Source organism: Phoca vitulina, unplaced genomic scaffold, assembly GCF_004348235.1.
Source record: "Phoca vitulina isolate PV1807 unplaced genomic scaffold, GSC_HSeal_1.0 scaffold5, whole genome shotgun sequence".
NCBI classification, from domain to species: domain Eukaryota; kingdom Metazoa; phylum Chordata; class Mammalia; order Carnivora; family Phocidae; genus Phoca; species Phoca vitulina.
The window spans coordinates 31,446,032-31,468,014 of NW_022589708.1; the positions used below are offsets into that span (position 1 = coordinate 31,446,032).

At 37.3% G+C, this 21,983-nt stretch overlaps 1 protein-coding gene across 1 annotated transcript in view; it reads right to left on the reverse strand.

The window, feature by feature from the left end:
- UCHL3 (ubiquitin C-terminal hydrolase L3) overlaps window positions 1-18,080 on the reverse strand; it is a 43,376-nt gene extending 25,296 nt beyond the window's left edge. Inside the window, exons 1-6 of the mRNA XM_032402841.1 lie at window positions 17,757-18,080; window positions 17,631-17,642; window positions 9,165-9,293; window positions 5,873-6,029; window positions 5,428-5,513; window positions 3,592-3,639 (exon numbers count right to left, since the gene is read on the reverse strand). Of these exons, the coding sequence (XP_032258732.1) occupies window positions 3,592-3,639; window positions 5,428-5,513; window positions 5,873-6,029; window positions 9,165-9,293; window positions 17,631-17,642; window positions 17,757-17,798 (474 nt within the window). The 5' untranslated portion in view covers window positions 17,799-18,080. The remainder of the gene's footprint in view (window positions 1-3,591; window positions 3,640-5,427; window positions 5,514-5,872; window positions 6,030-9,164; window positions 9,294-17,630; window positions 17,643-17,756) is intronic.
- Between the last annotated feature and the right edge of the window lie 3,903 nt (window positions 18,081-21,983).

Consider the following 21,983-nt stretch of genomic DNA (forward strand, 5'->3'; position numbering starts at 1 on the left):
CGCTGACCCCCAATGTAACTGTATTTGGAGTTAGGGTCTTCAAGGGCGTAATTAAGGTTAATAAGGTGGGACTCCAATTGGATAAGACTGGTGTCCTTATAAGAAGAAGAGGCGAGATCAATCAATCGATAGACCAATCGATCAATCTCCCTCTCTCTCTCTCTCCCCCTCTCTCCACATGCACACAGAGGAAAGGCCAGGTGAGAAAGTACCCATCTTCAAGCCAGGAAGAGAGGCTCACCAGAAACCAACCCTGATGGCACCATGATATTGAATTCTAGCCTCTAGAACTGTGAGAAAATAAATTTCTGTTGCTTACGCTATCCAATCTGTGATATTTTGTTATGGCAGCCAAGCAAACAAATACAAATCAGACTTAGTTGTTTTTCAGGAACTGACAAAAACCAGTGTGCTAGAATATAGAGACAATGGAGATAATAATATGTCAAAAACTCTTAAGCCCATAGATGGCAGATGAACCTGAAATAAGATGATCACAAAAATAGTACCTGTGCAAAAGTTTTAAGCTGGTTCATACTGGATTTGAAAATGTATGCTGTGGGTTTTTGTTCTCTCAGTGACTGGGAGTCACTAAAATAGTGACTAAAATACAGTAATTTATATTCCACCATGGAATGCACAAAATGGCCCCACACAACAAAGAACTGAACCCTTCCCAAAATGTTAATAGTGCCCTATTGAAGAAAAATGGCTAATGGGTATGTCTTGTTTACATAGAGGACTATGGAAAAAACAAGGATGGGGTTGTTGTTGTTGTTGTTTAGTTCTTACATCACTAAGGATAGCTCTGAGGGAATTATGGTGAAATAATAAATATGTGTGGTGCTCATGTGTAAGGAATGGTGTCGGATATTTTGGAGCATGTCCAAATGAACCAGATACCAATCCTAGGCCTAAGAGCCACAGTAAGGTAGATATGATGCCCCATTTCATCAAATCTAAGGTACCAGTCATTATGTGTCACATTTTATGTACAACTAAGCAAGTTAATTATGACATTAACTGTAAAAATACATCCTAATTTCAGGGCTGTTAAAATGTAGAGAAAAAAAGTGAAAAATATACATCTTAAACAAATGAAAAAGAATATGAAAATAGCTAAATGCAAATAGAAGTCATATAAAAGAGTCCATAGAAGGAATGTATTGTTTCATGCAGAAGGTAGTATTTAAGCCAAATCTTGAAGAATGGGTAGAAGTAGGAAGAGCAGAGCTTGACGAAGGAATATTTTTAGCAAGAGTAAATTGCAAGAGGTAAAGCATAGCAACAATAAAGTGAGGTATGGCAAGAGAGAACTATTTAAAGAGAAAACACTATTGAAAAGTTAGAAGGACAAGGGCTAGGAAAACCTTGAATACAGCTAGGCTAAAGAGGCTGAAATTTATTGTATATCCTTGGGGAATGGTTCTCAAACACTTTTCGTTTTTTTACCCCAATACACTTTGGGGCTATAGTACACATAAAAAAATAGGGCCACTCTAGCAGTGATCCTCAACTATAAGAGATGCTAAATGAGCAAAAGCAATTAATTCTTCTGAGAATAAATTTAGAAAATCCTGTCCAGAAAATCCTAACTTCTACCCTTACCTCACCTTGATAATCACTGCTTTCTACACACTAAAAAAAAACCAGAAAAATTTGAGTACCTTTTCAGGAAAGGTAATCCAGGAGAACTGTGTAAAAATGAATGAGTATTAGAATAAAGATTAAGGATTGAGAATCTACATAAGAAGCTGATCTTCCAGGAAGAAGTGAAATAAATTCCTATTATTAGATTAGTGATAATGGGGAAAATGTATGATGCAACTATTACAAGAAACAGGAAAAATAAAGGAAAGAAAAAGTTTAAAATACAACATAATAAGCTCAAACAAGGACAAGTGCATTCCAAAATATTGGTGATCATTCAGGTGATGTCTAAAAGGCATCCAAGATTAAGAAAAGTGGAATTTAGGTCTGGAAAAAGCTGTGAACATCATCTAAAAAGAGTTATTGAAGCATAATATAGATAAAGCCACCAAAAAGAAGGCAAGAGAAGGTATTGCAAAGACAAATTTTTTGAAGTAAACACGTATTAAAGCATTTAGTAGCTTTACTATAAATGTCTTCATATTTTATAATAATCTCATGCTGATCATCATCATTGCTAATTTTATTTATTTTTTTTTTTAAAGATTTTATTTATTTATTTCACAGAGAGAGACACAGCGAGAGAGGGAACACAAGCAGGGGGAGTGGGAGAGGGAGAAGCAGGCTTCCTGCCGAGCAGGGAGCCCGATGCGGGGCTCGATCCCAGGACCCTGGGACCATGACCTGAGCCGAAGGCAGACGCCCAACGACTGAGCCACCCAGGCGCCCCTCATCATTGCTAATTTTAATACTATAAGTTTACAAACAAAAAAGCAAAGCATAGTGAAGATTAAGAACATGCTTAGGATCATACAAAGCAACTTAAAAAGGGAGCATTTCATTAATTTCCAATCCGGTATTATAGTCATTTAGAGATGCCGTGCGTGTGTGTGTGTGTGTGTGTGTAAACTTAGTCAAAAAGCAAAAGTCCAGACCCCTGAAAACAGAACTTGAGAACAACCAAGACGGTATAATATAATTATAGGGGGAATTAATGTTTAAATTCCTTAATGGCTTTATTCCAAACACTCAGTTATCCACTTCAATCTATGAAAAACTGCAGGTATATCATAGTATTGAATTGTTTTCTCCTTAAAAAAAGAAAAAAAACCTTTTGGAGATAGTGAAAATATTTAAGAACAATATTTTTAAATCACATATTTTTTCAAGTATTTTTTTTCAAGTATTGTTAAAGGATAAAGGCAATATGATCTTGTATGTGAAAAAATATGGTTTCAAGTCACACATGGATAAGAAAGAAGAAAATCTATAATTTCCTGATGTTAAGACTTAAATTTGTTATAAATTTACCAAACGACTTTAATTAAACTCTATTCACTTTGACTGAAATACCTTTTGACAAACTTCCTCCAAAAGTGGGAACATGAGGCTTGGAGGGAAAGAAAAGAAATGGAGAGAGAATAAGGGAAACCAAGAGAACAAAAAAAAAAAAAGAGAGAGAGAGAGATGAAGGAGAGGAAAGGTGACCCAGGTGAAGAACTACTAACAGAATGAAGATGGTAGAAATCATCATACTGCCCCAGAACAGATTTATTGAGCAAAGAGAACGATGGGTTTTTTGCTGGAGGTTGGGCATGATAAAGAGTCTTGAAAATCCTACAGGTTCATCTACTAGTACTATCACGCAGGTATTTTTCTCAAAACACTTGCATAAGTCAGAAGAATCTAATAAGGAAGATGCAACCAGCCCACAGTCTGCAATCTGTCTAAATGATTAGACAAACTGAGATGGCCGATATTGAAGTGCCTATTAATAGCTTATTGATACATGTTCTTGAGCTACTTCATGACTACTTTCACATAAGCAAATTCCCTCAAAGGAAAAAAAAGTCCAAGTAATTTTCTAAAACTACACGCCATACAACAACACTATGGTTAAACTTACACATGGCAAGAAAAGTTTTGAAAAATGTGAAATACCTCAGTCTGACCTTCATGGGCACTGGTCTCATGAGTGACTCGAATAGCCTGTAATAAGAACACAAGATATTAATTGGAAAAAATGACTATATCCAAAATTTTAAAAGAAAACAACAATGCTAAATTTTAACATCTAAAGCTTTGTTAAGAGATAACAAATTGGAAGAAATTTAGGAACAGTTTAATATTAAAGAATGATTTCTGGATAACCAAATGAATTGCTCTACTTTCCAACCAACAAATCCCTGAAGACTTAGGAAAGTGACTGATTATTTGTAATTTCCAGACGTGAAGTGGGAGCCATTGAAATTATTTGTTAGAACTAACGTTTTAACACTTTATTCAGCTGGGACTAGAATAAAGTAAGCATCTCACAGATAGAGACTGGAAAACTTATCTCATCTGCTTCTCCAGGTTACATGCTCCTCTGCAGCTCTGGCTGTAGTTATGCTTAATCATGCAGCTTCAGTCAGCAGTTTAAAAATGGGGAGCAGAAAGCATGCATTTATAAGAAGCTAGAGATTTTAGTTTTCTGAACTTAAAAAAAATGCTCTTATAATACCCACTATTAGGAAAGATGAAGAAAATGGGCAAAAGTAGTAAATTTCGGGTGAAAGTACCTTTATGAATGGCAATTTGGCAATAAGTATCAAAGCCTTAAAAACATGCAAACTATTTGATCCAGCAATTTCTGTTCTAGGAGTTTATTTACATGTAATTGTACATAAGTATATATAATTAAGGATATCTGTAAAGATTTAGCTACAATAATATACCTTGTAGTATTTTTTTAAATAGTGAATAAAAAGGAAAAATATTAAATTTCCAGCAATAATTTATTGGTGAAATAAAATACTGCACAATGGAAAGCTATGCAGCCATTAAATGATGATGTCAAATATATACTTACTGGTATGTAATACATTTGTGATAAGTTAAGTGAAAAAAGCAAGTTATAAAACAATATTACAGTGTGATCAAATTTTTGTTTTAAAAAATTGTGTATATATATATACTCCCTATAAAAAATATGAATAATGATGGCTATCTCTCATTGGTGGGATCACTGGTGACTTTTGTGTTATTTTACTTTTGTGTAAAATAAAGATATCTTATGAGATCTGCTGGGTTTTTTTTTTAAGAAAAAACAATTTAAGATAATCAAAGTGTATAAGAATGCTAAAACAATATAATAAAATCAATGAATTTATTGGGCACAAACTCTGTGTAAGGCATTTTTCTAGCCAAATAATCTGTACACTACACCGCTTCTAATTTCAGAGAACTTACCATCTACTTAATAGTGTTACTAAAAGGTAAAAAGAACTTCAAAAGAAAAATAGATTTCAAAACCAATGAAATTTAAATGCCACTCTAAAACCATTCTATGAAATGGTACAATCGTTTAAAAGTAGATTATGTAGCCTGTGTCTTCACACATGCAAAAACATTACTAAGAGGATGAAAGAGCTAAAGTATGGTCTGGCATCTACCATTAAACCTTTGCTTTTTCCATTGGTATTCAGCCTTGTTCCAAATTCCCAGTGAAAGACACATAGGGTATTGGCAGGCATATATTTATTTATAGGGAGGGAATGGTAAGCAATAGTCAATCATAAAATATTTTTAATATTTGTCAATCAAACTTTTTTTCTCTCATTCAGCTCTGGATGTAGAAAAGAAGTGGCAATTGATCAACATTTATGGATATTTCAGGTAATGACACAACAAAATCCACAAGTGCTCAAAACTAGTTTCAAGACAAACCCGCAAACAGAATCTACAACCCCACAAAACTGCCCATAACTGAGATCGAGACAAAAAGAAGGTACCGACGTCATAGTTCTCTAGGTATCTGGCTCGTTCTTCAGGACTCATTGACACAGACTCCTCAAGGAATTTTTTCAAGGTTGATCCAGATTCTGAGAATATTAAAGAAGATAAAATTGAGAAGGTTTGCTATCTCACTGATATATGAAAATACTATTAGCATGCTAACTTTTTCGGGTAAAAACCTTTTCACTGGTAAGCTGGGAATGTAAGAAAATTGGGATAAATGATAGGCTTTAAGTTGTTTGTTAAACCTCTGTTTATCAATCATAAAAGAATGGGAAAGATTAATACTTCTTCAACACAATATACATTCCCATTATAAAAGGAGAGAGGAAAAGGTTTCCTTTACTACTTTAAAAGAAAGAACTACAGCACCACCTACTGCTCAATAAGTTAACTTTTAACTTAGGGGGGTGAGGGGGCCAAGCAGTAACACAAAATTATTTACCAAAGTGCATCTTGTCTTTATTGTTGGCAATAGCATGGATCAGTCCAATTGTTCCACAGGCATTGCTGATTGTTTGCTTCATGAAATATACTGATGATGTAACATCTTGTCCCTGAGATTTTATTTTTTCCTCCTCCTCTGTTCTGAATACTTCATACTATTAAAAAAAAAGGTCCAAAAAAAATAAATAAGTCAATAGTCTACTTATGAAAATAATACATTAAAAAGTACTCAAACATAAAACTGGGAAACTTCTAATTATCCATCAATAGGGATTTGGTTAACATACTATGGCATATCTTAGTGGAATACTATAAAGCACATAAAAAAGAATGAAATAGATTTACATATTCCAACTTGGAAATTTGTCTGTGATTATAGGGTGGTTCTAGGTCAATATACATTAAAATGATTCTCATTTATGTTTTTAAAATATCTATTTTATAGGGGCGCCTGGGTGGCTCAATCGGTTAAGGCTCTGCCTCTTGATTTTGACTCAACTCATGGTCTCAAGGTTCATAAGAGGGAACCCTGTGTCAGGCTCTGCGCTGGGCATGAAGCCTGGTTAGACTCTCTCTCTCCCTCTGCCCCTCCCCATCCACTTGTGTGCACATGAGCGCTCTCTCATTCTCTCACTCTCACTCTCTGAAAACAAAAACAAAAAGGGGCACCTGGGTGGCTCAGCCGATTAAGCATCTGCCCTCAGCTGAGGTCATGATCTTGGGGTCCTGGGATACAGCCCTGCGTCAGGCTCTCTGCTCATCGGGGAGTCTGTTTCTCTCTCCTTCTGCCCCTCCCCTCTGCTCATGCTTTTTCACTCTCTCTCTCTCAAATACATAAAATCTTAAAAAGAAAAAACATAGAAGCCTGAAACACTTTGTATTCCTAAAATACCCACTAGATATCCTTTAAGTGACTTTAATATGTCACTTATGAACGGAATGAGAATACACCAAATCGTAAGAGAGATCCAAAAGTGGCAGATGCCATTATATTCTCCACTTTAGTATTTTATTTTATTTTATTTTATTTTTTTTTTTTTTAAAGATTTTATTTATTCATTTGAGACACAGAGATACAGAGACAGAGAGAGAGCATGAGCAGGGGGAGAGGCAGAGGGAGAGGGAGAAGCAGGCTCCTCGCCGAGCCAGGAGCCCGATGTGGGGCTCGATCCCAGGACTCTGGGATCATGACCTGAGCCGAAGGCAGACGCTTAACCGACTGAGCCACCCAGGCGCCCCTCCACTTTAGTATTTTAGAATTGTGTTCTTTCTAGCAATAGGCACAAAGAGCTTTTCAGTACTGGTGATCCACTAAATGAAGAGTCCAATTGATAAGGACAACATGCTTTTTTTAAATAATGATGACCCACTAAATGAAGGAGACCAAATCCAATTTATTCTTTAACTTAAGAAAGTGAATAAAAAAATAAAAATAAACTTTAAAAAAAAGGTCATAAAACTCAATGTTTTGGGAAATTTCCAATTCAGACCATAAACTCACATCTGTATCACACCAACTAAGAAATCCTAAGCGTTAAGCAGCTGTTTTTTTTTTCTTTTTATTATTCCTTACAATTGGAGTCCTGGGATAGCTATCTATTGGCTTACTTTAGTAATCCGAAAAAAAGGAAAAGAAAGAAAAGAAAAGAACACTGGACTAAGAGAGAGTAAACTTAAGTGTCCTAACTCCTTCTCAAATTTCAGAATAATTACAACCTCACCATTAAAAGTAATTTAGTCTAAAAACGGATAATCATCAAGAAATTTCTAACTCTGAATTTCTATATTATAAACAGCAAATATGAATAAATACCCCTTCCTTAATTTTTTGTAGCACCTTAAGTAGAAAAGAGAAATATTTCAGTATTTTTTTATTTATATTGAATTGAGGCTAGTTATGGCATAAAGAAAATTATCCAGGAATTTCTAGGACTGAACAAAGCCTAATTCTTATTTTCTGTGAGACTTGGCTCCATTTATTCCTGAAAAATAAGATGACCTGAGCATGTATACACCAAGTCATCAGTACTTCACTTCTCCCACATCTTTCCATTTACTTCCTCATTTTTCACAACTACTGACTTCATCCTGTTGTTTCTGTTTAAAAATAAAAATCAGAAGGATATGAACTCAAAAGCTGTTTTAAAAATTAACATAATAAAAAAAATTACTAGCAAAAAAAAAAAGAAGTATATGGAGAAAGAAAAAAAAAAAGAACTTAAAAGTTCTGGCTCCATAATATATATATCTAGACAAGGCCTGAAATACGGAGATCTGAAATTAAATACAGAACTCTAAAAACAGCTAATTATAATCCCCAACACATCCTAAATCTACAATAAAGCTGTATTTAAACTTAATGATTTCCATACATACTGAGTTTATTCTGAAAAGACTTCTTTTTATATATATATTGGAAATAATTACATATTTTATATACTGAAATTGTGAATATTCTTTATTCATACCTTCTCTAAGACAGATTTAAGATTATTCTAGTACTTAACATTTCTAAAGCATATACAACGAAATGTGATTAAATGTGATATCGAAACACGCTGAGGCAAAAAATCATATTTTATAAAAGAAGAAAATTAGCCAAGTTTAAAAGTCTAACTCAGGGCTTTACTGTCAATCTATACATCAAAATCTAAATATCATCTCTTTTTTTTTTTTTAAGTTGAGGAGATACAATGTTTTTTGTTTTTGTTTTTTTAAAGATTTTTATTTATTTTTTGACAGAGACACAGCGAGAGAGGGAACACAAGCTGGGGGAGTGGGAGAGGGAGAAGCAGGCTTCCTGCGGAGCAGGGAGCCTGATGTGGGGTTCGATCCCAGGACCCTGGGATCATGACCTGAGCCGAAGGCAGACGCTTAACGACTGAGCCACCCAGGCGCCCTAAATATCATCTCTTTAATAAAACTAGGGTTTTGGTTTTTTTTTTTAAGATTTATTTATTTATTTATTTGACAGAGAGAGACACAGCGAGAGAGGGAACACAAGCAGGGGGAGTGGGAGAGGGAGAAGCAGGCTCCCCACTGAGCAGGGAGCCCAATGCGGGGCTCGATCCCAGGACCCTGGGATCAGGACCTGAGCCGAAGGCAGACGCCCAATGACTGAGCCACCCAGGTGCCCCAAAACTAGGTTTTTTTTTTAAGATGTCTTTTAGATTTCCTCATTTCATGCAAGAAGGGGGTCATCTGTTCTTAAAGAAGAGTATGTTTTTAATTCAACATTGAAAGAAAACATTACATTTACCAGAAACTTTGTTATCTTAGTAAACAATTACCTTTTCTGTAATGGGGAAGAGAAGTAACACTGCACACACTGGTCTTGGTACCATGCTAAGGAGTTCAGGATCCATTCCATATACATCAACAAACTGCCAGTTAGGATGTAGACCTAATTGTTTGAGAAACTGGTAAAAAGTTGAAAACAAACAAAAACTGTAGTGTTAACAGGGAAATAATGAACATGTATTACTACATATCTAATAAATAAGAGGGAATGAAAGGTACAATTATTACTGATGTTTGGTAAGAATGAAGTAAAGCAGGTTTTCCATGAACAGGGTGGGAAGAGACAGCAATATATTATACCAATTAAAAAACATCAAAATTTTATAATATATTAAGCAAAATCCCTTTTTAAAAAATCCATTACTTTGGGACTGAACATAATAAACCAGGACTTCACCAAACACATACAAGTTAGTTTGGTTGGTATGTTAAACTCATTTCCAGTACACGATTTTTAAGAAGATGTATTTAAGTCCTAGCAAATAAAGAATTATATTAGATGATCAACACAGTTTATCCTGCTTACCAAAGATGAGACTTGAGGTTTAAAGATAGCTATACATCACAAATTATATCAATGAGCAAAAAGTACATAAAGCCAAAAAAGTCCAGTGATAATATGAACACCAGAAAATGCTTGATATGAGAAGTAAACTATGGGCTTCCTGACCTCTAGTACACAGTGAAACCTATTCAACTTCACTGTCTTTCATACTTGGCAAAACAACTGTAACAAAAGATTAGTGGTTTTTTATTTTTTAAATATTTTATTTATTTATTTGACAGAGAGAGAGACAGCGAGAGAGGGAACACAAGCAGGGGGAGTGGGAGAGGGAGAAGCAGGCTTCCCGCCGAGCAGGGAGCCTGATGCGGGGCTCGATCCCAGGACTCTGGGATCATGACCTGAGCCGAAGGCAGACGCTTAACAACTGAGCCACCCAGGCGCCCCAAGATTAGTGGTTTTTTAAACTCCTAAGATTTCATAGGAAAATAAAATGTCAGACCCTAATCTATTGCAGAGAGAAAAAATGAGAATGATGTCAATTTCACAATGAAGTCTTAATAAATGTTTGTGTTGAATGAAGCTGTTAATTTATAAAAGTACACCACCACAAAATAAGGTTTAGATGAAAGAAAAAAAGGAGCAGAGGGGAAAAAAATCATATTAAAAATGCATCATGGGGCAGCTGGGTGGCTCAGTCAGTTAAACATCCGACTCTTGATTTCAACTTGGGTCATGATCTCAGGGTTGTGAGATCGAAGCCCATGTTGGGCTCCCCGCTGGGCATGGAAACTGTTTAAGATTCTCTTTCTCCTTCTCCCTCTGCCCCTCCCCCTCTAAAAAATGCATCATTATATCTTAGTTCAAGAATATAAGTTATTGGGGTGCCTGAGTGGCTCAGTTCAGTTAAGCATTCAATTCTTGATTTCAGCTCAGGTCATGATCTCAGGGTTGTGAGGTAGAGCCCCATGTTGGGCTCTGAGCTGAGCACGGAGCCTGCTTAGGAGTGTCTCTCTCCCTTGCCCTCTGCCCCTTCCTCCCCTCTCTTGCATGTGCTCTCTTTCTCTAATAAAAAAAAAAAAGAAAGAAAGAAAGAAAAAAGAATATAAGTTATCTATTGATCTAACATTATCTAAAATTTGAAAATAAGACAGTGCCTTGGGTACTCCTCCCTGAAGAATGATTGCATGTACTTGGACCATCAATTGAGATCTTGCAAAACCAATAGAAACAATGCCATGTTACATAAACAGTGCCATTCGTCTCATAGTCAGGTTCTATAAGAAAAGACTTTCCTAATTAAACAGAGAAACTCCTTCTCTGCCTGTTGAAGAAACTCTAATGATAATATGGTTGGTCAAAAATAAGGTCCTAGATATGTTTAATAAGAAATATATTAAATTAAAAAACTTCTCTCAGCAGAATGTGCTCAACACCTATTAAGTTTATCAAGTCACATGCTCTCCAACAGTCTGGGGCCACAGAAATCAATGGGCTCCTCTGTATTATACCTATTCTTCATCTGATTCCCACTCACTCCAAACTACTCTCTCCATTCTCCACTTTCTCCAAAATTCTTAGTTAATGCCCTTCTCAATATTCAGGTTTTTTTTAAGCACTAAACCAATTTATTTAGTTTTATCTAGAAACCAAAAAGAATTAAAATTGACAAAATCAAGGGAAGGAACTGTGTCTTATTCATTTTTTTAATCCCATCCCCTAGCACTGTACCTGGCTAAACCAAAGACACTCAAGTTATACTTGTTGAACTGAAGATTATATCCCTATTTTAACAACTAATCTTGCCATCTGTATATCTATGTATGTCCATTAAGCTATGGACATGTATTTAAAATATATTCATTTTTATTTGTGAAAGATGTATTTGCCTAATCTAAAACCAGGCATTCATTTAATCAACTCAGAATACTACCTGCTCAGTCTACGACCATACCACCCTGAACGCACCCGGCTCTTGTCTGATCTCAGAAGCTAAGCAGCGCTGGGCCTGGTTAGTACTTGGATAGAAGAATACTACCTGCCCAGGACTGAGAGCTCTAAAAGTAAAAGTATCATGAACCCTGAAAAGAGGATTTAAATTTATTTGTTAATTTTATATACCCCCAAAAGTCATACAGTCATAAAATTATAAAACAAGATGGTACACATAGAGTAATTTCACATCTGTGCCGCAAACAGCAAGTAACAGTTAAACATTTTCGTGACACTCTGGACAAAACTGGCCAATTACTGTGAAGTAGAGGGCCTTTGTTGTCAACTGACTCCATGGCAGCCAAAGTTATTAAGTACAAAAAGTACCAAAATCCAGGGCAGCAACTGTAGTGAGACTGGTAAGTAACAAACTGAGGAATGAATGACTAAATTAACACAAAAATGGCTAAATTTTAACTGGACTCACACTTTTTAACTTTTTACTCATATTGCTAATCAAATGAGATTGATATAAGAAATTCAATCAATATCTATCAAGTACATTAGTTGCATCCTCTGACCAGATTTCTGTAAGATTCACACAGGAAGTTATCATATGAATAAAAAGAACAAAAGCAGCTATTAATAGTAACTACCTCTGGAAAGTGGAGAAAAGTGGAGAAAGGGTGAGGAAGAAGGCTTTCAACTTTTACCTCTCACTTTTTTTTTTTTAAATCATGAAGCTGTCTTACGTTGATCATGAAAACAAAAACAAAACCTGTGTTTAAAATTATCCTATGCAAACAGAGAAAGACTGGATGGAAATTTTCTAAAATATTGACTGCAGTTAGCTTGGGTGGTGTGAACTCAACTTTTTTATTTTCCAGTTTTAAAAAAATGTGTTATTTTTACAATAGGTATATATAGTTTGTAATTTACAAAAAAAAAAAACTATAGAACTGACACACATATGTATTTTGGCTAAATTTACAAAACTGGAGGAAAACTCAAAATAACAATCTTAAAACTATTCCAAAAAAATCTCTCCAGACTACCCACAGAGTATTCTATATATGCATTTGCAAAGCCATCTCTACACAGTTAGAAGCATCCAGTTTGCATCAAGCAGGATAACAGACTTAAAACCTCTAATACCAGTCTCTTGGCTTTTCTAAACATTGGATAACAAAATAACAAAATTCTGATTGATTAGCTCACTAAATTTTCACAATGCCACTAAAATTTTGTCCAGTCAAGAAAAATGAGTAAATTAGAGTATGTGCCTTTAGGGGCGCCTGGGTGGCTCAGTAGGTTAAGTGTCTGACTTTAGCTCGGGTCATGATCTCAGGGTCCTGGGATGGAGCCCTGTGTTGGGCTCCCTGCTAACAAGGAGTCTGCTTGTCTCTCTCACTCTGCCCCTCCCCCTGCTCATGTGTGCTCTCTCTCTCAAATAAATAAAATCTTAAACAAACAAACAAAAAGAATATGTGCCCATAAAAGATCCTTAGGCCACTTATCTTTTTTATTCTATGGTCCAATGATAAAATTTTCCACCAAATAAATTTAAAATTATTTGTAAATATTTTTAAAAAGTATCATGTATCAGAAACCATGCTAAAAGGTTTAATGTACTTCACCTTTATTGCAACTGGCAAGGTAGGTTTTAATATAGCCTTTTACCAGTGAGAAAACGGAGTCTGAGAGTTTACATGATTCTTTAAGCTCACACTGCCAAAACCCACATGCAGAGCTCCAGGATGCTCTCATCCCCCTATTTACTTTTCTAGCTTCATTTTTTCATTGTCTGAAGTCTCTTTTTTTATACCTTGTTCTCTAACTTTAGCTACAAAGAACTCTTTGCATTCTCAAAGGGTCTATAACCACCTATTCCCTCCGGGTTTTGCACAAAAACTAGATTTCTCTACCTGAAAAACTGTTACCCTCTGCCCCTAATTTATAATGCATTCCTCCTCCTTCTTTAGGTGACAAATAACAAAGACTCTGATTTTATAAATTGAAGAAAATAGAAAAATAAAATTCACTTTCCTTTCAAATTTGTTCTAAAGCCACTTTGTCTGGTCTTTAATGGCCTGCTCAGGGCAGCAATAAACTCTGCCTTATTACTTATTTGTTAATGATTTAGGTTTTAACAGAAATTACATTTATTTAGTACTTGCTTGATATTACTACTAATAAACATATACTACTAGTAATTGCTAGATACAGAAATAGGAGAATAGTAGTTAAATGAGAATAATTTTTTCTATCACTTAACTGGTTTTATTCCAGGTAAGTCCTACCTGCAACATGACAAAATATCCTTAGAAGGGATTGACAGCATATTAATCAATAAGAAAAATCATTGCTTACCACATCTACAGAGACACATGGTTACTACTTAATATCCGACAGTTAATAATGATCTCCATATAGTAAATATGGATTGATCAATCTTCTACAAACTAGGCATCATTAGAACATAAAACAGTATTTGCTCAAACTAAGAGTACAATAATAACATATGCAACTATCAAACTGTAACAAGTAAAAGGCCTAAGATTCCATTAAGATAGGGAAATAGAGAGTGTGGGGATAGATACTGTTGGGGTTTATCTGGTTTAATTTATTAATTCTCCAAATTTTAAGTCAGTTATTAAATTTCTATTCATTTTCTACCCTCAGTTTTGTCACTAATATACAGAGAATAAAGAAACAACCACAAAAATTTTGGTTAAAACTAATCACTCCTTAGATTTTTTCCCATTCTCCCCTAAAAGCATATTACTTCTTTAAAACAAACTGAACTAGGGGCGCCTGGGTGGCTCAGTTGGTTGGGCGACTGCCTTCGGCTCAGGTCATGATCCTGGAGTCCCGGGATCGAGTCCCGCATCGGGCTCCCTGCTCAGTGGGGGGCCTGCTTCTCCCTCTGACCCTCCCCCCTCTCATGCTCTCTCTCTCCCTCAAATAAATAAATAAAATCTTAAAAAAAAAAGAAAAAAAATAAAAAATAAAAAATAAAACAAACTGAACCATGCCAAAGCAAGCCAGAAATAGTATAGAATCATACACTAAAATAACATCTTTTCCCTGTTTATGTCACCTCAGAATGGCCTCCTGTCACCATCCAACCTATTATGTTTCTCCTGATGGTCTCGATCACAGTACCCTATTAATTTTTTTCATTGCACTTAAAACAATTGCTAATTGTTTGCTTACTTGTTTATTGTCTATCTTCCCACTGAAATGAAAAGCAGAAAACCACGAATATTTTAATCACCAAAGAATAACCAGCTCCTTCTCAGATACCTGGCATTATAAAAGGTATTATTATTTATATTATATTATATAAATATTATTTAATTAATGCGAAAAAGTACACTTTTTTGTTTTTTTGTGGTTTCTTTTAGTGAATGCGTTTTATAGTTTATTAAGAGTACCTGGGGAAAGCCCAATAGCAGCTGGATCACATCAGAGTTAAATAAGTTTATATCTTATTAACAAATAACAATATCATCTAAAAAATAGTTTTGTTTATTAGTCTGTTATATGGTTAATTATATTGATTGACTTTTGAATGATGAACTAGCTTTCCAATAACTTGCATAAACTGCTCTTAGTCATGAATTATTATCCTTTTTACATGTTGCTACATTCTCTTTGCTAACATTTTGTTGAAGATTTTTAGATCCCATGAGGGATACTGGTCTGCAGTTACTCATATTATGGCTTGTCTGGTAACGCTGGCCATTAAAATGAATTGGTAAGTGTCCCTCCTCTTCTATGTTTACACAGAATTGGTATTATTTCTTCCTTAAATAATCATCTCAAGGGATGCAGAAAAGTCATTTGAGAAAATTGAACACTGATTCATGATAAAAACTCTCAGCAAACTAGGAAAAAGAGGAAACTTCTTTATCTGAGAAAAAGTATTTACTGAAACCCTACGATTAATATACCTAATGATGAAAAATCGAATGTTTTCCACCCAAGGTCTGGTACAAGACAAGGACGTCCTCTCTCTCCATTCTATTCAGCTTTGTATTGAAGGTCCCAACCAGTGCAATAAGAAATAAAAAGCACACAGACTGAAAAGGAACAAATAAAAAACAGTCTATTCACAGAGAAAATTATGGTCTATATAGAAAGTTCCAAAACATCCACAAAAAAGCCACCAGAGTAAGTGAATTTAGCAAGGTAGTAGGATACAAGTCAACATATAAAAATCAACTGCATTTCTATACATAGCAATGGACAATTAGAAATTGAAATTTTAAAACAGTATCATTTACAATAGTACCAAAAATCATTAAATATTTAGGTATAAATCTAACATATGTGCAAGTCCTAAATGCTAAAACTACAAAACACTGTTGAATGAAATCAAAGAAGACCCAAGTAAATGATGAGATATACCATCTGAATGGATTACAAGACTCAATATTTTTAAGATGTTAATTTCCCCAAATTAAATCTATATACTTAGACACACATTCACCATCAAAATCACGATTTTTTTGTAGAACTTGATGAGCTGATTCTAAAATTTGTATGCTAAGGCAAAGGAGCTATAAAATAACCTAAAACAATTTCAAAAATGAACAAAGTGGGAAGATCCATACCACTCGATTTCAAGATTTACTACAAAACTACAGTAATCAAAACAGTGTGGAATTGGGAAAAGAACAGACACATAGATAAATGGAAAAGAACAGAGTCTACATATATGGTAAACTGATTTTTCACAAAAGGTGTAAAAATCATTTTGGATTAAATCTGAGAGAAAAATACCTCTTTCACTATGGCACTAAATCAGAAGTTGCAAATACTGACTTTTTCGGCCCAAAGAGTTTTTTTTCTCTTTTTACAAAAATGTCAAAGTGTTTTAAGGAAAAAAATTAACAGCAAATTTCAAACGGGGGAAACAAAAGAAAATGGACATGATAATGGACAGGGAATGCCACCTAAAGAGTAATATAAAAGATATATGCTGGTTTTCAGTTTTTTACATTTCTAGGTTACTAAAGAGACAGAAGAGTTTGGAGTCATTCTGAAAACATAAAATAAACTGCATAAGATTTAGGATTTGCTGTCAACATTAAGATAAAGCATTTCTATCTACTTTCTGTATATAAGGAATTTTCTACAAGCTTTGAAAACAAAAAATCAATTAAGTATGTGATGAATCATTATTCCTTGGTGATGAAAAGGAAGATTATGGGGGGCGGGAGGGAAGTATATCATATGATAAAGTAAGAGAGCAGTAAAAAGTCAATGAGCTGTTGAGAATGAAAAAACAGGCCAGGACAAAATACACCTGAGCAAATCAAAAGTTTATACCTGGTAGCACTTACTGTTCTTTTAATCGAGTGGCGGGGAGATGTTCCCTTTTCCCTCCCCAAACTTGAACCTTCCATACCCAGAGGAACTTTAAGGGTTTGTAGGTGGGCAAAGAATGGCGTGGGTCCCTATAACTGCGCTTTCTATGGTATCAAAGCGAAACCGAATTCCAGTTTTAAGGGACTGGAAAAGAAAGGGGGCGTGGCAGGGAAGAGAAGTGACTTGATGGAGCAAGAGAAGATGATTGGAAGATGATTTCATAGTGCGGGCGGTGGATGAAATTACAAGGACTGGGTGGGCGAGTTTACAAAGCTTGGAGTCAGGTAGTGTAGACAAATTAGTCACCCAGCAGGTACAAGGGTTGGGAAATTATGGAATCGGCACTAGCAGGAGGCAAAACGAAGAGGGAAGAGGTATGGGAATACAGGGTCAACGTGCCACAAGCCTCAGACCCGGAGACCCGAGGAAACGTGATGACACGGCAGTGGGACCAGAGGAGGGGCTGAGACAGCTGGGAGCATCTCCAGGAGCCAGGTGGGAGGCACACGGCCGTAAAGGGGGCACACCCGTCTGAAGCAGAGCAAGAGGGGCCCTCACTGAATCTAATTCCAGATTCCCAGTAAGCGTAGAGATGCAGGCGGGCAGGGAGGGCTCCGGGGTCCCGAGCGACAGACACCTCACTCACCTGGTTGGTGACCTGAAAACGAAACACAACACAATTTATAGAAACAAACGCTCTGAACTAGCCGCGGCAGCCCGCTTCCCTCGACCCCTGCCCGCGGCCTCAGGCCGAGATCCGAGGCGCCCTCACCTCGGGATTGGCCTCCAGCGGGAGCCAGCGCTGACCCTCCATTGCCGCTCCGCCCGGCCCCTCTCCAGGTCTGACAGCCGCCGCCGTCACAGCCGCCGCCGCTTCCGCCCCCGCGCTTCTTGACCTGGGACCGTCTAACCCTCCGCCCCCACCCCGGGTGGGGGGCTGAAGAACGAAGAAGAGCTTGACAACACTCTAGTGCCTTTCTTGCTCTCTGCAGAGCCACACTCAAGTCTTACAAATTAAGATACAATCGAAGACGAGAAGAGAAGCCACCTCCCTACTGCACAAAGAAAAAGAATCTGAATCCACAGCCAGCTCCCCTCTCACTTGGACTGTTCCTATCCGAGCCAGGCGCTCGCGCGCTACGCATGCGCCATGCACGGGCCTGGGACCGCATGTTCGCGCGCGCCCTGCCATTCCTGCAGCTTCATCTGGAGGCGCTAGGGGGAGCCCGAGAGGCGAGACGGGATTGCCACCCACACATCAGGAGTACTGAAGGCCAGGGATGCCCAGGAATCCTGTCCCAAAAGCTCATTTGTCACGGTGCAGAGGTGATATGTTGGCCTTTTCTGATGTTGCAGAGGCCGGGGGGGGGGGGGAAGGGTGCCCTCTATATACCTATTCAGTTACGTCTGAAAAAAAATGTCAAGCACAGATTATGAATCAGACCCTGCACTCACCATAGAGTAGAAGAGGTGGACAGAAGAATGAAAAATCACAATGAAGTATGATACATATGTGATAGTGGTAGCATGAGGTGTAGAACTGCAGAGATGCAGCTCAAGGGGGAGGGTGTGTCCAGAAGCTTCCAGCAGAAGGTGTACAGCTGGAGTGAGCCCTTAAGACGTAGTAGACATTAGCCAGGCAGAGGAAGATGCTCTGCAGAAGGGAAAGTGTGCACCGTGGCTGTAGAGCCTAGCAGATTGAAGCGCTGAGGCTAGAGGTGATGCTGGAGCGGTAAGGGACAAGCCCATCAAGACATCCGGGCTGCATTCTGAAAACAGCAGGGAACCACGGTAGGATTTTATGCAGGATTTTCTTTTCTTTTTTAAAATATTTTATTTTATTTTATTATGTTATGTTAGTCACCATACAATACATCATTAGTTTTTGATGTAGTGATCCACGATCCATTGTTTGTGTATAACACCCAGTGCTCCATGCAGTACGTGCCCTCTTTAATACCCATCACCAGGCTAACCCATCCCCTCACCCCCCTCCCCTCTAAAACCCTGTTTGTTTCTCAGAGTCCATAGTCTCTCATGGTTCATCTCCCCCTCCGATTTTCCCCCCTTCATTTTTCCCTTCCTTCTCCTAATGTCTTCCATGCTATTCCTTATGTTCCACAAATAAGTGAAACCATATAATTGACTTTCTCTGCTTGACTTATTTCACTTAGCATAATCTCCTCCAGTCCCATCCATGTTGATGTAAAAGTTGGGTATTCATCCTTTCTGATGGCTGAGTAATATTCCATTGTATATATGGACCACATCTTCTTTAGCCATTCATCTGTTGAAGGGCATCTCGGCTCTTTCCACAGTTTGGCTATTGCGGACATTGCTGCTATGAACATTGGGGTGCATATGGCTCTTCTTTTCACTACATCTGTGTCTTTGGGGTAAATACCCAGGAGTGCAATTGCTGGTCATAGGGTAGCTCTATTTTTAATTTTTTGAGGCACCTCTACACTGTTTTCCAAAGTGGCTGTACGAACTTGCATTTCCACCAACAGTGTAAGAGGGTTCCCCTTTCTCCACAACCTCACCAACATTTGTTGTTTCTTGCCTTGTCAATTTTTGCCATTCTGACTGGTATAAGGTGGTACCTCAATGTGGTTTTGATTTGAAGTTCCCTGATGGCTAATGATGATGAACATTTTTTCATGTGTCTTTTAGCCATTTGTACGTCTTCTTTTGAGAAATGTCTGTTCATGTCTTCTGCCCATTTTTTGACTTGATTATTTGTTTTTTGGGTGTTAAGTTTGAGAAGTTCTTTATAGATCTTGGATACCAGCCGTTTATCTGTAGTGTCATTTGCAAATATCTTCTCCCATTCTGTGTGTTGCGTCTTTGTTTTGTTGACTGTTTCATCTCTCTCCTCCACAAGACTATAAATCCCATTAAGCCTGCAGGAGTGTCTTTTTAAATTCTTCACATTGTTCCCTAAAGCCTAGCCCAGTGTCTGATACATAGTAGATGCTCCATAAATACTTGAGGAACGAATAGAGTCATCAGATATGCTGAAACATAATTTGTCAATAATGTAGGATTATTTGTAAGAGTGAAATGATGAGAAAATTAAGGCAATAACCATGGAGATGGAGAGGTAGGCACAGATTAAAGAGAAACTGTTTTAGGGAGGTATACCTTTGATGAGCAGGAATTGTCTGTTAACTCCAGAGATTTGACCTGGGATCCAGTGCATATTGCTACTCTGCACCCAGTAGAGGGCATTCTGGGAGAGGAGCATTTAGAAGTGAGAAAAAGATAATTTTATTATGCTGAGTTTGCCTTTCTTGAGGAACTTCCAACTCTCCCATTCATGTTCTTCTGGCCACTGTTCTTTGACCTCCAAGGAATTTCCAATCCTTTGACTCCTTTCTCTCCTTATCTATCTGATAGATTGCTGTTATACCTACCCAAAAGTGACTTGGTAAATCTGAAATGTCCAGCTTATGATAAGCAGCCATAGTTGCGTAATACTATTGTATGGCCAGGTTTTCAGTGGCATGCCAGGGGCTGCTTTTCAAATAACAGGCTGTCAGTGAATGGCCTTGCTCCAGAACCCTGAGGTTCTGCACTGTGATTCCCTTGTTAGGATTACCTAAGACTCCACATAGCATCCTTACTGACTATGGACTTCTCTAGTACCGTTGGATCTGCTGAGACATAGGGCCAAACAGCAAGCAGCTTGCATTTCAGCATGGACTTGCTGCAGAGCACTGTCTTGCTCAGGGACCCACTCAAACTAGCAGCCATCCATGTTGCCCAATAAATGTGTTGCAGCTATATTTTCAAGTGTGGCATATGCTGCTATTGAAAAGCCAAAGAGGCCCAAGTCCTCTGCCTCTTCTCTATTAATAGGAATTGCAAGATGAAGTAAGTTATTCTTCACCTTAGAGAGGCTGTCCCAGTATGCCCCCAAACTTTCAGACTCATAAAAATATTATATAGTAGACCCCCAGTCTTTGTAGGGTTTAACTTCCGCACTCTGGCATGAATATACCTGTCATCATATTGAAGACAGTATTTTTCAAATTTGAATATACAAACATCTGGGGAATCTGAAATGCAGATTTTTATTCAGTAAGTCTGAGATGGAGCTCAAGAGTCTGCATTATTGGCCCCAATTTTTTTTAACCCTCCTTTCACCTACCTCTTTCACCTTATAACTTTGAAGTTTTTTCCCACTAAGGGGCAAAGCAGTGTTGATCCTTGTTTTTCATGGATTCTGCATTTTGAATTTGCCTACTTGCTGACATTATTTGTAACCCCTTAATTAATACTCATGTCACTTCCACAGTCATTTGCAGACATGCGCAGTGGCAAAAAACTTGAGTTCCCAGCTAAGGTTGAGCAGGCAATATTCTTCCTTTTTGTTTTAGGTCTCGCACTAGAAACAAATGTCCTCTTTGTAATTTTTAATGCCGCTTTTTTTTTTTTGCATTTTTCCACTTTTTATTGATGATTTCAGAGTACATATGGCCCCAAGCATTATGCAGATGTTCTGTCCAGTGTTCCCAAACACAAGAAGGCTGTGATGTGCCTTACACAGAAAATACATGTGTCAGATAAGTTCCTTCAAGCATGAGTTATGGTATTGTTGGCCAGAAGTTTAATGTTAATGACTCAACAGTATGTATTAAGTGAGATGTCTCTAAACAGAAACACATTACACAAAGTTATGTATTGATCCGTTAATGAAAATGTGATCAGAGGCTCACAGGAAACGAACCTGTATTTCCCCTGGGGACAATGGTTCTGTATTTAGTACTGCAGTATTCATGGTGACTTTATAGACCATAACTACCACAAATAATGAGAATCAACTGTGTATTTCCCCACTCCTTGACACTGAGTTCAGCCATGTAACTTGTTCTGTTCAATAAAATAGGGCAGAAATAATGGTGTGCCTGTTCCAAGTCTAGACCTTAACAAGCTTGTGTTTCTGCTTGCTGTCTTGCACTTCTACCATCGCCTGGAGAAGAATGTGCTCGGGCTA